Genomic DNA, 17,066 nt, shown 5'->3' with positions numbered 1-17,066 from the left:
TCTTATCAAATGAAATACAAGTGGTTATGTTTTAGTTGCCCACAGGAGCATGTGTTATGTGAACTGTTAATTAGTATTGCAGATGTCATTATGTTGCTTTCTCTCCCCCATCCATTTTTTAAGGCTTTTTTCTTCAATAAAATAAAATAGTTTCTCCATAAAACAACATTTTTAATCATAATGTATAAATGAGCCATTATAAAGGTACTTCAACTTGTATCTGTTAACAATTACAGGATACTAATTTGTTTACATCCAAAATACAACTGTTTATACTTTGGAAATGTCTGAGCATGTTTTAGGTAAAATTATTGCTTTTATAGATACTATTTTTTGATAAACATTAGATTCCTCCATCTAGTTTATGCCTAGAAGATGGAGCTTAGTGAGTAGGAAGAGCTTATGATCATCAGGAAGCATTTTATAAAATACTGTTTAAAAATGTTATTGAAAATTATTTTTAAAATATTCAGATGTGTTTGGACTCTGTGGAGCCAGGGTCTGGGTGGCAAGTGTGTGAGAGAAAACTTGGAGAAAGAATCAGTGAGACTTGCTGGTCTGAGAGGATGAAGATAACTGGTAACAGGAGTGAAAAAGGACAAGAGCAGAGAGATGGACAGCAGGGAACTGTTACTGATCTGCTAAGCTTTGTCTAGTATGTTTCAACTAATTAGTGATGAGTGATCAGAAATTTGAAGATTAGATGCACTTAATGTGACATGGAAAGAAAATGTTTCTATTTGAGAGAAGCAAGATTTTATAGAAACTTTGCTAAGATTACATGCCAAATCCTAGACAAGGTTTTGGTGTTTGCAATAAAAAAATGATTTGGGAGATGCAGAATAATGCTTTGTAACAGATATATGAGAGAGAGATAGTATTTCTAATATGCAGATGTTTTGTGACGGTGAGCACAGCAAAGGTGCTACATGTAGCAGGAAAATTGAGATTATCCTTTAATCCTCAACTAAGGGAAGTTCAGTTATCTCGTAATACATTAATGTTATCTTCATGATCGTCTGGTCTATGTAGACTTTACTAATTTACATGGAAATAAATGTACATAGAGTGAGATGATGAAAACAGTGTAGTGGATTTGGATCTGCCATTATTTTTACCTTGATTTAATATTATTTTCAACACCTGTACGTTTCTAACACACAATCATGAAGAACTTGGGTTTCAGTTCAGAAAAAGGTTATTTCATATTATTAAAATAGACCTTTTGACGGTACAGGGGGACATGGTGACAATTATAAAGTCAAGCATGCCTAGATTAGGATAGTGTGTATAATCTAATTAAAGACCAGTGATTTTTTTCTTCATCTATTAACCCATGAAGGTTTAAATCACAGGGCTTGTCATCACTATAGAAGTTTCGGTATTTTATTATTTGTGTTGCTGAAGGGCACAGGGACCAAGGACAATGCTAAAAAATATTGCTGCTCTTAATAATGTAAGAGTCTATACAAACAGTCTAGGCTGGTTGGTGCCTCAAATAATCCTTGTTATAAATAACTTCTGTTATACAGCTAGCTATATGCATTTATATATTTCATATTAATAAATCATTACAGGTTATTGGCTGGTAGCCAGATCTGCCATGTGTTAGCCAGATGCTGTCTGTGTCACCCCCCTCCAGTTCTCATTTTAAATTCATTTTTCTTATGTTTCATTTTATTAAGATCTAAAAAGACATCCAGAAGTCTGGCATTTCCAAAATGTTTTTGATGAGAACATTATGCTGTAATTCATTAGTTTATAGCTGCACAGAATAAGGTTATGAACACTGTAGATTTCTACCATGCTACATTTTGAGACTCTATTTGTCAAGACACTACCCCTATTGGAGAACTGGAAAGCAAAACTGAGTAACTGCACATATAACTTTGAAAACTTAATGGGAGTTGAAGGTCGGGGGGGTTCCAGTAATCAAGTTAACTGCTTATGCACACACAAAGTTTGGACAGTTCAGTATCTTCATTATTTTAGAAATGCTTTTCTTATTTCTGCCAAGAGGGCATGTAACAATTTAATGACTGTCAGGGGGAAACTATGTAGTCGTAACATAGGCTCTGCTTCAACTTTTGGGTCATCTCTGGAGGAAGCCAAGGCATTAGTGTCAGTCCAGATTTTTAGGTTAAGTGGTGAGGCTTACCTTGGCTCTGGTCTAGCTGGATGAGCTGAGAACCTGATATTGCAGAGTTGGGTTGTGTTGGGTGCCTGAAGGCTAGTGAGGGGTTCTGTGCTAATACAGATCTTCTCCCTCTTCTCTGAATCTCTCTTTTTCTCCCCAAGCTGCCTATCACTGCTTTTTCTTTCCTTAAAGCAGCCACATTGCCTGTGGCTCTCCTGCTTCTCCATTCTCTAGTAGTCACATCTGGGTTTAGCATTTTCAGCTCTTTTGTTCTACAAAAATAACCATATTTGAACTGAACTGATTGGGTAGAACATTTTTAAGTCCTAAACATGTTTTAACATGTTATTATTTTCCTTGCATATTTCTTGCAGAGCTGTGAGCTGAAAACCTTAATGCATATGAGCTGTACCAGGGAACAAATATCCCTGCCTTAAGATACTTTAAATTTCTTTCAATTGGTAATATTTGAATTATCAAGTAACAATAATATTGTAATTTATAATATGTGGGTAAAATTTTTTGTGGTGATGTGTCTATTAAATTTATGAATTGTAGTGTACTGTGGAGGGGGTTACCATCCTGATTTAATATGAACGTGAAATTTTATTCAGGTTTTTGTGAAGTTTCTTTACTTTTATTCTTTTTCTAGGAGCACATGATCCTTTGCAGATTTGCAGATCAGACAGCAGTTCAGCTTCCACCTGAACGCAGGCTAATTGGTATGAATTTCCACAGCTGTTGTGTAAACTATCTCAGTAGTGTATTTACCTTGATATATAGAGGAAGAAGTAATACATTTATGAACAGGACATTAAGTTGCTGTCTTCATATAACACTTGAAAATTTGAATTTCTTTACATTTTGCCTCTTGCTGTTTTGAACTATGACTAGAAATTCTTTTCATCTTTCAGAATTATCAGTATGAGAGAGGGTTTGCGTTTTACTGATTTTCTTGCTTCATCTTTGACTTACAAAAGGGTATAACATGCTCCTGTCTTGTATTAATGTTCTGACGAAAGCTCTAAACTAGTTTCCAGGTCAGAAAAGATAGAAGGGTCTGGGAACTCTGAGGATATAACTGCATTCCTGGCTTGTAAGAAATGCTTAGAAGTGTATGAAAGCAGTAGTAGCAAATAATCATGTTTTTAAAAGCTTCATTTGAAGAATTCAAAGTATTTCTTGTACTCACTGGACAAGAAGTCCTGCTGATCAAAAAGGAAAAATGGAGCTACACAGGCAGTGGGAGCAGGGACAGGTATCCTGGGAAGAGTACAGAGATGTTGCCTGGTTGTGTAGGGACGAGGTCAGGAAGGCCAAGGCCCAGCTGGCAAGGGTTGTAATGCAAAACAAGAAGGGCTTCTAGAGGTATGTAAACCAGAAAAGGTTAAAGAAAGTGTAACCCCCCTGATGAGCAACAGAGGTGAACTAGTAACAACAGATGAGGAGAAGGCTGACATTCTCAACAACTTTTTTGCCTCAGTCTTTCCTGGTAACCCCTTACCTCACAGCTCTCAAGTTGATGGCCCACAAGATGGAGACCAGGGAGACAAAGTCCTTCCCACTGTAAGTGAAGACAAGGTTCATGACCATCTGAGGAACTTGTACATACATCCATGGGACCTGATGAGATGCAACTCAGAGTCTTGAGGGAACTGTGTGGTGTAGTTGCCAAGTCGCTCTCCACGCTATTTGAAAAGTCATGACAGTCAGGTGAAGTCCCTGGTGACTGGAAGAAAGGAATCACTATGCCCATTTTTATAAAGGGTAGAAAGAACAACTCTGGGCACTACTGACCTGTCAGCCTCACCTATGTGCCTGGGAAGGTCATGGAACAGGTCCTCCTAGAAGACATATTAAGGGACATGGAGAACAGGGAGGTGACTCAGGACCACCAGCATGGCTTTATTAGGGGCAAATCCTGCCTGGCCAATCTAGTGACTTTCCACAGTGGAGTGACTGCATCAGCAGACAAGGGAAGACCTATGAATGTCATCTATCTGGACTTCTGCAAGGCCTTTCACACAGCCCCCACAACATCATTCTCTCTAAATTGGAAAGATATGGGTTTGGTGGGTGGACCGTTCAGTGGATAAGGAGTTGGCTGGATGGTCGCATCCAGAGGGTAGTGGTCGATGGTTCAATGTCCAGATGGAAAACAGTGACAAGTGGTGTCCCTCAGGGGTCTGTACTGGGACCAGTGCTGTTTAGTATCTTTGTTAATGATATTTACAGTAACATTGAGAGCACCCTCAGCAGGTTTGCTGATGACACCGAGCTGGGTGGTGTGGTTGATACACCAGAGGGATGAGATGCCATCCAGAGGGACCTGGACAAGCTGGAGAAGTGGGCCCAGGTGAACCTTGTGAGGTTCAACAAGGCCAAGTGCAGGGTCCTCCACCTGAGCCAGGACAACCAGGGATATGAACACAGGCTGGGGGAAGACAGGCTAGAGAGCAGCCCTGTGGAAAAACCGTGTGGGGGTACTAGTGGATCAAAAGCTGGACATGAGCCACCAATGTGCAGTTGCAGCCCAGAAGACCAACTGCATCCTGGGCTGCATCAAAAGAATTGTGGCCAGCAGATCAAGAGAGGTGATTCTGCCCCTCTACTCTGCCCTGGTGAGACCTCACCTGGAGTACTGCATCCAGCTCTGGAGCCCCCAACACAAGAAGGATGTGGACCTGTTGGAGTGTGTACAGAGGAGTGCCACGAAAATGATCAGAGGTCTGGAGCACCTGTCTTCTGAAGAAAGCTGAAGCAGTTGGGGTTGTACAGCCTGAAGAAGAGAAGACTCCAGAGGGACCTTATAGCCACCTTCCAATATCTGAAAGGAGCCTATAAGAAGGCTGGGGAAGAGCTGTTTACAGGGGCATGTAACAATAGGACAAGGGGTAATGGTTTTAAACTAGAGAAGGGTAGATTTAGGTTGGACCTTAGGAAAAAGCTCTTCAATATGAAGGTGGTGGATCACTGGAACAGGTTGCCTTGAGAGGTGATGGAGGCCCCATCCCTGGAGGCATTCAAGGTCAGGCTTGATGGGACTCTGAGCAATCTGTTCTAGTGTGAGATGTCCCTGCTTGTTGTAGGGGTGTTGGACTGGATGACCTTGAGAGGTCCCTTCCCACCCATGACATTCTATAGCACAGAGTCTGAGCTAAAAATACCTATTTTATAATAAATCTGTTGGCTTCTTTACTATTATCATAGTATTTGAAAAAAAAATAAATGTAAAAAACCGGCAGTGTTCAGTTACTAGTGTAGCACCCCAGGTTGTCTTGTGCTGCTTGAGAAGTGGGCTGAAAATTGGAAAAGGACTCCAAAAACTTTTTTGAAAGAGTGTAACTTTCATCTGTTCTCTGTCTCTGAAACTACCATCTTTTTATTTTTCCTTTTTTTTCTCCCCACAAATTTCAAATTTGCATGCTTTTCCCTGACAAAAAAAATAACCCAAACATAAATCTTATTCCTTTCCCTTCTCCTATAGGAAGTATCATTGCTTTTCATGTTTTAAAGAAAGCTATTTTTAGATCAACCTCCATGTAATACTAATCTATTTCAGTGAAGATCATTCCCATTTCAGTGTTCTATTTCAGCTTTGAAACTGGTTTTATGGGAATCTTGTTTGGGTTCATTTAAATACTGCTTGCAAATAATTAAAGGTTGAATCAGATCAGTGTTACAGCCATGGTGAGTTTTTTTTATTTATTGAGAAAACTCTAGATTTCATTTAATGCAAATATCCATAAACAGACGGAGACTTTCTTTTCTTTTGTAAATGGTGGCAAAAAGACTCATGCTGCTACTTTTTGAATATTTTAAGATTGTCCTGTAAACTGTATTTCAGCAATTACTACTGAATTTACAAATAATTTTGTTTCCTTACTTATAAGCCCCTAAAGCACTGCAGTACAGCATTCTGTCGGTGACTGTCATTGCTAAAACTACACATTCCTTAAAGGAGGTATCACCCATTCCTGCACTATCTGTGAATGTGAAAGTATGCAGTTGAACCCAGTTCTACACACAGTGATTCTATCTTAAACAAAGAAAATTCCATTTCCCATTTTCACTGTGCGTGTGTTTTATCCACCGTATGTAGTGGTGGTACCTGAGTGCAGATGTAGTGAATGGATTTATGAACATCACTACAGCTCACCTGATTTGTTCTGTCTGATCACAGAACTGCTCCATGTATTTCACAGTCTTACTGAGAGCACCCAGGGAAGTGGGCCCGAGCTGGGACAATTCCAAACCCCTTAGTGTGTACACTCTGAATAATAATGATAGTGCTGTCAGTTTTAGGGTCATATACATGCCATTTTGCTGAACCAGCTGCAGAATGTGATTTTCTATGAAACCACAAATGAAGGAGAATAGAAGAATTTAGAATGAATTTATAGAGATTTATTCTTATTGGTTTATATAAACTGATGATTTCTCCTGTAACATATAAATCCATGTAGGACTGAGCTGGAAAGTTCTTTTTCAGACCTAAAATTACTCTTAAATGTATCTCTAAATTGTCTCCTAACGTATTACTACCTCTCTGAAATTCCAAGCCACCACCTGCATGGATTTTTCTGGAGGTTTTGAGAATATTGAAAAATAGTTTTGCCTGGTTTATTTCTCCATGTGTAAAGAGTTAATAATCCTTCTCTAGATCTTTGCTAAAAGTGAGGTACAAGTCATGGATGTGATTTAGAAAAACAGAACAAGATACATTTTTAAGTAGTTTTGGAACTTGTTTACTGATGTGTTTTCTTAACGTTGAATATTGAAGTGCACATTTCTGATAATGTTTCAATGCTTTTAGATTTTCCATGTTCTCCTTTGCTCTCTTTTTAGGAAAGCAGTGTATGGGGCTTGTGGATCTAGATCGGGCACAGGCTGCAGAAGAACGTAATTACTCTGTCCAAGTTATATCTATGGAGCCAGAGAGTTGTTCTCCAAAGAACAATATGCTTGTGGGCATCCCTACTTAGAGTGTGAAACTTGCATTTGGTTTGAAGTTGAACATAAATCTTCAGTGCATAATGACATCCAGCAGATACAAGCAGAGCTGGGAACCAGACATCACACATGTTGAACCCACTGCATTTGGAAAAGGAAACAGCACAAAAAGTCTTAGAAATTGAACTGCCACTGCTAATTGCAGTGGCTGTTGCTTCCCATTCTTAAAAAACTTCTTGTCAGAAGAAATGTTTAAGGACAGTTCATGTGTCTTTATACAACCTCTTCATTGATTTTATATTCACTTTAAAATTTGAAAAAAGGTGCAATTGTGGAATCAATTGAAAAGATTAGCCACAGCCATGTTACTGTAAAATGAAAATAAATGTTCTTCTGTGTTCTGACTAGTAGGCAATTTTCTACTTTAGTTTAAAATTATCTGTTGACACAATGGAAAATAGCTTCTAACAGAATTTCTCCTGCATATTTAGGGGTTTGACACATTTATGAATTCTGCCATGGGTTGATTTCAATGTATCTGAAGTTTGGTCAGTGTGAATATACCTTTACTGCACGTGGCAATCAGAATTACAAACAACAGTAGATACTGGAGGGAAAAAAGTGATCCTGAAATATTTTATACGTTGTGAAACTTATCTCTCAAAGATCTAAATACTTGAGGTTTTTTTTAATGTGAAGACTGAAGGAAGCTGCACACTTACTTGGAAGCACAAGGGTGGGCAAGTGGGTATGAATTCATACCTTCAGCCAGAGTTCTTCTGTAAGTAGTGATGGATCACTTTTTCTGCAGCATTTTATAGTTACAGGAGTAGCTGGAGTCTGGAAGAATATATAGCAAATAAAAAATACATAGCAGTACCAGTTGCCTCCAGGGTTTGCTCTCGTACTTGCCTAAAGAGAACTTGTTTTTTAAAATAGTAGTGTGTCAAGTCTGAATGTTATCCATGTTAAATTACTTTATTTAGGGCTCCATATTTTATGTCTGGGCTGAGAAAATGTCTCTTCATTACCTTTGTGCTGATGGGACAACTCAGGTGAGACACCTGATGCAAGCTTTGATGCTGCTTACAGTAGGGATCTTCACAGTGCTCTACTCCAGGCAATGAGTGCCAGTGTGAGTGTTTTAATTATGGTGATGTTGAGTATTTGGCATGGGCTGGTATTATGCAGTAATAAATTGCTTTCAGTAGAGTAAAAATCTGTGCTGGGATATACATCTGAATTTCTGCAATATCTGTTTCAGTAGTCTGTAATATTTTTTGGATCTACCAGAAAACAGTGAAGGAATACATTTGGGATGTGCCATAGGGAGCATGTGTGCCACTGAATAAAATGGAAAAAAAATGGCTTTTTTAGCAGGCAAAAGCAATATTTTTTTGAAATGGAGGTGGAGAAGGAGCCTTATTTAGACAAATGTCCAAGAGGTTAATAGATACTTAATATAGTCAAGAAAAATAGCTGAAGTCACACAGGAACCTGAATACCAGTCTCTCTTTCATTTGGAGTTTTTTTCCCATTTTTTAAAGTACCTGTTTTCATGTGGTTATTTGTGACTTAAGTAAATTACTCGATACCTGCTGCCCCATGTAGAACTACTTTATAGAAGCAAGAGAGAACCCTGCAAAGCTAGTGCTGTGTTTATATGCATCATGACATCCCATTATTAATTGATGGCCAAACTATATAAAGTGTGTTTGTGACAGATTTTTTTTTTCCCCAAGTTCAGGGTTATTTTGGTGGCATCTTGTACTATTCATCACCTTGATGGCTTACAAGGTAGTGAGACTGCATCCCATTTGTAGGACTGCTTTGTGACCTTGTCACTGTTGGCATCAGTGGGTTGTGGATTCTTTTCTCTTCCTCATTTCTACAGATGGAGTTACCTTATTATGAACAGTGAAGCCTGATCTATGCTTGAGGTGAATTATTGTTTTATTTATTGAAAACTGAAGAGAAGCAGATGAAAAAAAGTATAAAAAGGAGAAGATATTTTCGGCAGTTGATAATAGCTAATTTATCACAGATTCAACTGCCCCTCAGTGATATGTACTTCCCTCTAGTAATGTGAGCTCAATTTTCTAAATTTTTATATATGTTACTTTGTTACATGTTTCCATATACATAAATGGTATGGAATGAACAGAGCATAGAATTTCATTAACAGTGTGACTGGACATCATGGTCCTGGTAAGTGAACAATTGCTGTTCTTCCAGCAGCTTGTTGTGCAAGAAGCAATTTGATGTCCAAGATGCAAACCTAAATGTTATCTGTGGTTCTTATGTGTCTGGCCCCATTGGAACCAGCTGTAGAGTGAACAGAATGCTTTCTTAGCACAATCCTAATTTTCCATTGTCTTGTCAGTCTTATGTTAGTTATGCTTGTAGCCAGTAATGCTGGTAAAAGTAAGTTTGTAATAGGAACAGGTGACCTGACTGAACTGAGTTCCTCTGACTGTTAAAGCTAGTCATCTGTGCATACATGTACCTTTCTTTGTCTTCTTTTATTTCTATCTTTAATGAATGTTAACTAAATCTCCATCCTGTTTCAGGAGATGTTAGTATTGCTGTATTTAGGCAGGGGTATTAATAAGCAAGGGACATTCCTAGTAGGTACTTTGTGCCCCCTAATTTTTCTGTGGCTTGATCTTAAAAGAAATGTATGTATTAGTATTACTCTGATAAGTCAATCTATTGCTTTTTTAAAAATGAAAATTACACGTTGTCAAAATTACCCATTGATCATTCTTACAAAGACACACATAGAATAATTCATTTCTATAGTTGCCATAAATTTAAACTGAAGTTTCTATTTCTGATTATTGCTTGACTTTCAGCTGCATGATGGATCTGTGGTTTGAAAGGCAATGATAGTAAGTGGAAATGTTTTTTAAAATAGCTGTAGTCCTAGGTGACATGCTATACCAGTTACTCTCCTTGAAAAAAAACAACAATGAAACACAATTAAAAAACCTGAATGTACAAGTGTGTACACATAGAAGTTTGAGCTTTGAGTAATCTGTAGTGTCACATGGCTGATTTTATAATGGGATTATTTGGTTATTAGTTTGGCCAGATACTGTCAGCTGCAGCTATTCTCTGCAACATTTTGGTTTAGGATTAGTAATTCACTCTTTCAATGATTTTTTTTTTTTTTTGAGAGGATTGAACTAGAAAAGTATTGCTTAGCAAGTGCTTTGTTGCTTAGTTGTCAGCAAAAAGAAAAGCACGGTTTTTTCCTTTAAGCATGTTCAAGTACTACCTTCAGTGGTTTTTGTCTGGAGCATTGACCTGTCATACCAAACTCCTAATGTGCAAAGTCAGTCTAAGTTCCTATAATTTTATTACTACTTCTTTTTTTTTTTTTTTTTTTTTTTTTTTAAACAGGAAAACCTAGTTATCATATGTGTATCTGTCTACATGTCTAGTGTAAAAAATGTTAGGCACATGCCTCTTGAATTAAGAAAACCTCAGAACTTTCCATGCTCAGACTTGCACTTAAACTACTCAGTAGCTTTTCGTTTGCCTTTTCCTTAGGGAAAGTGAGTGGTAGTTAACAAGAATACTCAAATACTAAGTAATCACTGATTCTAGAAATTAAATTATTAACTAATTCTGTGCTTGTCTCCTTCAGACTCTCTCTTACCTGATTGTTGTTGATCTTTCGTAAGTTTGCACAGCATCAGCTGGGATGGAGCTCTTGAAACAGTTTTGCTAAGTGATAGTTTTAGTGATAATGACTACTAATTTTAGTGTTAATTATTTTTATTTAAAAAATTTTCAGGAATCATTGAAAAATAAGAATCTGTTGTATTAATTGCAATGTACCTGTATTGCTTCAGCAGTTTTATTGTCACACTCCTTGTGATAAATTTGTCATTCTTCCTTGAGGGAAAGATTTCCCTTGAGCTTTAAGAATTAGAAGGGCACTTACTCAGGGTACATGAGAGCTCACTGAAGATGGCAAGCTCTCCATGATGCTGAGGACAATAGATTTTCATTCACTGACATCACTTTTAAATTATTTTTGTGTACTGAGCCCCATCTATGTTTAGACTCCATTGTTTTGAGTATTTCAACACTTTAAAGGGACTTCTATTCCAAAAACATTAACTACAGTTAGCTTCAAAGGTAGACTAATCTTTTTGGAGGTATTAAATCAATCTTTTGAGAGGTTGATTGAGACTTAGGTAATAGAATCTGTAATACTGTATTGGAGCTGTGACCTCCTAATGAAAAGATCTTGAACTGTTTTAACTGTACTGAACTTGAGCAACAGCAGATACTTTGTGCATTTCTCTAGGTTACTACAGGAGACATGCAGCAGAATGGAGAACAAGCATGGATGCAGAGCTAGAAAAAAAATACCCAGAGTGAGCTCTTTGTACTTTCCTAGAGAGTTACAGCTGATGGTTGCTGAGTGGAGCAGATGTGTGAGATGGGTCATGGGGAAGATAACCAATGCTGCAGTAATAGCCTTGAGAGGTGCACCAGGTGTGCTCAGTCCAATAGGAAACATGCCTGCAACAGAGACTTGATTCTTCCAGCACTGATACTGCTTTGGTAAAAAATGATCCCTTCTTTTCAGTGGGTGTCTTACTGTGTTTGGAATCTAATTGTCAACACTGGTGCCCAATTAAGGTATTTGTATATTGGTGAGGATTGAGTTACATTTATTGAAGCTTAGGAAAAAAAATAAATCTTTCTTCTATCTGCCTTCAGAACCAGATTGCAATTAAATGAATGGTGGAGCTAGGAGAGATATGGGAGAACTAAAATAATGTCAATAATGATGTTGTTATATACACAATCATGAAATCTGCATAAACTACTAGTTGCTAGTTGCAAAAGGATTAGAAATAGAGATAGCATACAGGAAGAAGGCATTTGTGCTTCTTGGCCGTGTTTGCTTCATATGCTAAAGCCATAGTGAATTTCAGAAACTGTTTTTAATATTTTGTGCACTTTAGTCCCTCAAAAACATTAGTTTCCATTAAACTTCTTATATTTTTGTCAGTCCTAAGTAATTGTCATTTAATCATTCTATTAGTGTGCTATTATAGCTCCCCATTTTCTTGCTTTCACCTCTCCCAGTGCTAGTTTTCCAACCCAGATGGTTACTCTGGGTGTGTTGGAACACTATTCTGTGCATGTTTATAATTAATTGTTAATAGGTTTTTTTTCTGAGCATTAAAGCAACAGTTCAAAATAACATGCCAGTTAATTTAATATGTCCCTTATTCTAATACATTGTTCTTGTATTTTAAAATGTTTTTATAAGTATTTTGATGCTTTTGCTGCTTTTAGTGTTGTAACATTTCATTTAACATTATAAATAGAATTTGGAAATTTTGGAAGGAATGTTATTTTCAAATGTATGAGCATAGAGTAAGTTACTGTACCTTGAACTGTTAACAGTACAGCTATGTTGTAAGTCACACACCTTCAATTATAGCAATAGAATTCTAAATTATATTAAAGAGAAATGCAGTTGTGCAGTCCAGTAATGGAAAATCAGCTCTGTTACATGAAAGTAATAAAAAGGAAAAGGCATATATAAGGTCAACAATGCAACAGGAAATTCAGTTGTGCTATGGAACAGAAAACTCAAAACTTAGCTTTCCTTAATCTCCAGCATTGTCTTGATGCCCAAATTCTGATGTGTGTCTCAGTTTTAGTCTTTTTTCTATGGATTTATGTAATTATGTTCACCCCCAAAGAGTAGCATGTCAAGGACCTTGGCATAACTTCAGTTACAGATGTATCATTTCAGAATGATTAGCTACTGATACGCCAGAACAATTGTTCCTATAATGGTGTTGCAGGTAAGAAAAAGGAGACAGAACTTCCTTAGTTTCTCAGCTTTCATGGGGAGGTTATACCTGTTTCTTAAGAAGGCTACAAAGTTGGGTGGAAATCATAGATGTATCAGGTTGGAGTGCTTCCAGGATGCCTTGCTCTGATTTTCCCAGGGTTGGAAGTGAGGGCGACCTGCATATAGTTCCCTGCGTTATCCCTTCTTGCTGTCAGGTTTACCTTTCTGAAATCATGGGGGAACCTCCTCAGGCTTCAGAACTTTTCAAAGACAGTAAAGAACAGCCTTATGATGATGCCAGCCAGCTCTCCCTCTAAGTTGTGTCCTGTCTACTTTTATGGGCTGATATGAGTTAGAGAACAGTGTCTAAGAGGGGGAAGCACATTATGGCTATGGTATGATGGAAAGTGTTAAACAGGGAAGCAATAGGTAAGTTTTCTAGTCTATGAAATAAACATGAACAAGTCTAAAATTGACTTTTAATTTCCTTGTTTGTTTTTTTTTTAAAAAAAAACACAACCAACAACAAAGTTACACAGAAGCTACTCCATTGACTTTTATCAGATATTTTAGCCTAGTATTTTCAAGACAGCTAATGTACTTTTGGATACTTAGAGGAGGAGTGGGGTGTAAATGTGGAGAGAGAAGGGTGAGTTGAATGGAGGATGGATATTTGAGATACTCCAGCTGTGGAACTCTCTCCCTCCAGCAATTTTGTTTCCCTACGCCCACATATGTTTGTAGAGAGGTTTTTCATTTGGTATTTCCTCGACTGTGGACCATTTCTAGGTTACCTGTGGCAATCAGTTTGAACTGATTTGGAAGAGCTGCTTAAGTGCTTTTAGTGACAAGCCAACCTACTGTTTGGTTGCACTCAGTTGATATAAAAATACATTTTAAACCACAAAGCATCAGGCAAAAAAAAATAATGTAAGTGATTTAAATAGCTTGTATACAAATAATTGTATTATTTTGCAAAGCAAATACAGAAGTGATGGTCTGGGATAAGTTAACCAACTTAGTGTAGGGCTTTGGGGGTGCCAGTAAGTTTGCAAACTTAAAGGTAAGTGATCAGTTTTATAATGTTCATGTTTCATTGTGGCACCTGCATTTAGCCAGTGGAATTCCCCATGACAGACTGTCACTGAGCCAGGTTTTAAATCAGGATTTTAAATAGAGGTTTTTAAAATAAGGCTAATTAAGTTATTCATAATTAAAATAGACTATGAGGAAGGATGATGGGGGATGAAAGCCTTATATTTTAGAACTTAGTCCAAGAGCTTTGAGCCAACTGCTGTTCATTGAAAACATTGTTGGTCCTTTCTCAGAGGCCTCTGGTCTGGACCACTATTGACAACCAGAAGAATAACATTTCTGATTCACTGTTGCAAATCCCAGGCGCCGTCCTTTATTGGGGTTAGCAATGGATAACTTCTTAACTCATTCAGTGTTATTTTTCAACTGCTGAAAGGCTGCACGGCTTCTGGTTATGGTTTTTGTCCAGCTAACATTATTTTTCGTGTACTACAGCATAAACTGGATTTCTTTCATGCATAGATACTTATTTTGATACCCATGCTGTGTTACAGTTCCTGAACTATAATGCATATATATGATGACATAAAGGGCTGGTAATAACTCCTGTGTATTTTATTGACATTACTGTCTTAAACAAAATCACACCAGCTGTAGACTGTAGTAGATGTGTGTAATTTTGCACACTGCTTTCACATGTTTTTAGCTAATTTTGTAGAAATAGCTAATGTTTGGCACCCATTAATGTTGTTTTTATTCATCTGGCATGTTTCTATTCAAATACCCATTTAATGCGGTCATCAACTATAGAAATAGTTAAACAATACTGTAAATGGACATGTTCTCTTTGTTTGGATGATTGCTAACATTCTGAGTTCTTTTCATTAAGTAACTTGACCACAAGTATCTCTTTGGAAAAAGAAGAGGAAAAAAGCTCTAGCAAATAGATTTTCTTTCAGTTTTCCTATTTGCAGTGCTTATGCAGAGGGATATAAATAGAATTTCAGGATAAATTACACATAGTATTGGATGGAAATCAAGACTTAAACATTCAATTCCTCTTTTCTGTATTTGACCATTGCACTCAAACACTTGGGTATAAATGGATTCCTCATCCGTGTTGGAGTAACATTTCATGTTCAAAGTAGGATTCTGGAAAAGAAAATCCTTCTTAAAATGATTTAAAGCAATTACACAACTTGAAACCCTCAGTTAGTTAATCCAATTGTAATAAAGTTTCATAACTTTTATATTCTCTGTAATAAATACCAAAAAGCCCTCTAAAGTAAAACGTGCTCTAGTTGAATAATCCTAGCTGAGAGAATTTGCAGCTGCAGTTGTTTTTAGCTCTTGTTAATCTTGTATTAGCAGGATATCTGTAGCTACTGTTGCAAGAATAAATTGACATGTATGCTGTCAACCTGACAGACATCAATTGTCTAATTAATTTGATGTTAGCATTTAGCTTGCTTTAGAGAAGTGGGGCCATTCAAGGTCTGAAGGTAACAGCACCATTCTGTGTCCACCATCCTTACACAGAATTTGCTGCTGTGTGTAGAGATCGCTAGAAAGCAATTTATTTTTTTTTCAGGATAGTCTTGTGCATCTGATCTTGAAGAATGTTAGTGTCTTTTTGAAGATAATCTGTTAACCATGAAAATGTAGGCGTGCACAAAATTGCTATGACTGCTATTTAAAGCTCTACGTGGTTCAGATTTGTCCTGTAACATTTTTGTATGGTCTGCAAACCAGTTTTGAAAATTTTTAACAGATTTGCACATCTCTTTGTTAGGTTTCCCCTCTCCTTTCATGTTAGCTATTACAATTTGTATTCTATTCCTGAAGTTTTCTCACTTCCCTTCTGTAGAGTGTCTTCATTACTGATCAAAAAAGCTTCTGGTGCTCCCAATCCATCTCAGCTAGAACTACTGTATTTTCCTGCTTTATGAAGATTGCAGTTCAGGAGAGTTCTGGTTTATTTCAACAGTTCAGGCATGTGTCTAAGTGCACTTTAAAACTGAATCCCCGTTGTATTGTCTCCTCTCATCAAAGATTATCCATGCAAATGCATAGAAGTCTTTAGAAGTGTTATATGGCTTACTGGTTTTAAGTATACATCTTCAAGAACAAGGTAGTACAAACTCAGATTGAATGTTACTGCATTGTTTTAGCAGAGTATAGAAGAATTGGTAACTTTCTGCCAAAACCTGTAGATAACCCTGAAACAGCTTCATTTCCTTTCATACTGAGCACTTAAAGCCATCTTAAATCTTTTCCATCCTCTTGTCTCTCACATTGTATTCTGGAGACATGAATTTCGTGCACCTGGTAGTTTCTCAAGTCTGACCTAATGAAAACCACAAACAAAACCTGCAATACTGAGAGGTATTAAAAGGCTCACAAGCATCTATCTGTGCAATAATCATCATACCTGTACTGTGCTTTAACTATTACTACACTGTACTTCTAGGAGATCTTTTTTGGTTTTGACTTAAAACAAATGAAAGCTATATTGGTTTAAATTGCTAGTTGCACAGAGGTCAGTGCTGGGTCCAGTTCTCTTTAACATTTTTGTTCATGGTCTGGATGACAGGGCACAGTGTGCCCTCAGCAGTTTTACTGATGACACATGCCAGAAGGTCGTGCTGCCATCCAGAGGGACCTCAACAGGCTGGAGCAATGGGCTGTTAGGAACCTCATGCAATTCAGCAAAGTCCTGCACCTATATGCTGACAGCTGCCTGGCTGGAAGGCAGCTTTGCAGAAAAGAGCCTGCGGGTCCTGGCGAACACCAAGTTGAACATGAGCCAGCAGTGTGCCCTTGCTGCACAGGCAGCTAACAGTTTTCTGGACTGCATTAGGATTGTTGCCAGCGAGGGAGGTGGTCCTTCCTCTCTACACTAGTAAGGCCATACCAGGAGTACTGTGTCCAGTTTTGGGCTCCTCAGTACAAGAGAGATACAAAGCTACTGGAGACAGCTCAGAAAAGGGCCACTAAGGTGATGAAGGGACTGGAACATCTCTTCTGTGAGGAAAGGCTGAGAGAGCTGGGACTAGTTAGCCTGGAGAAGAGAAGGCTCAATGCAGAATTTCATTAACGTGGACCAAA

At 37.7% G+C, this 17,066-nt stretch overlaps 1 protein-coding gene across 5 annotated transcripts in view; it reads left to right on the top strand.

Moving 5' to 3' along the window:
- GSTCD (glutathione S-transferase C-terminal domain containing) overlaps positions 1-7,494 on the top strand; it is a 64,467-nt gene extending 56,973 nt beyond the window's left edge. For all 5 annotated transcript variants that reach the window (XM_051618338.1, XM_051618340.1, XM_051618339.1 and 2 more), the window contains 2 exons: positions 2,790-2,859; positions 6,986-7,494. In XM_051618338.1, the coding sequence (XP_051474298.1) occupies positions 2,790-2,859; positions 6,986-7,122 (207 nt within the window). In that variant the 3' untranslated portion in view covers positions 7,123-7,494. The remainder of the gene's footprint in view (positions 1-2,789; positions 2,860-6,985) is intronic.
- Positions 7,495-17,066: the final 9,572 nt, after the last annotated feature.

This window comes from Apus apus, chromosome 4 (genome assembly GCF_020740795.1).
Source record: "Apus apus isolate bApuApu2 chromosome 4, bApuApu2.pri.cur, whole genome shotgun sequence".
NCBI classification, from domain to species: domain Eukaryota; kingdom Metazoa; phylum Chordata; class Aves; order Apodiformes; family Apodidae; genus Apus; species Apus apus.
Note: the sequence above shows the minus strand (reverse complement) of the source record. Positions and strands in the feature narration are given on the sequence as shown.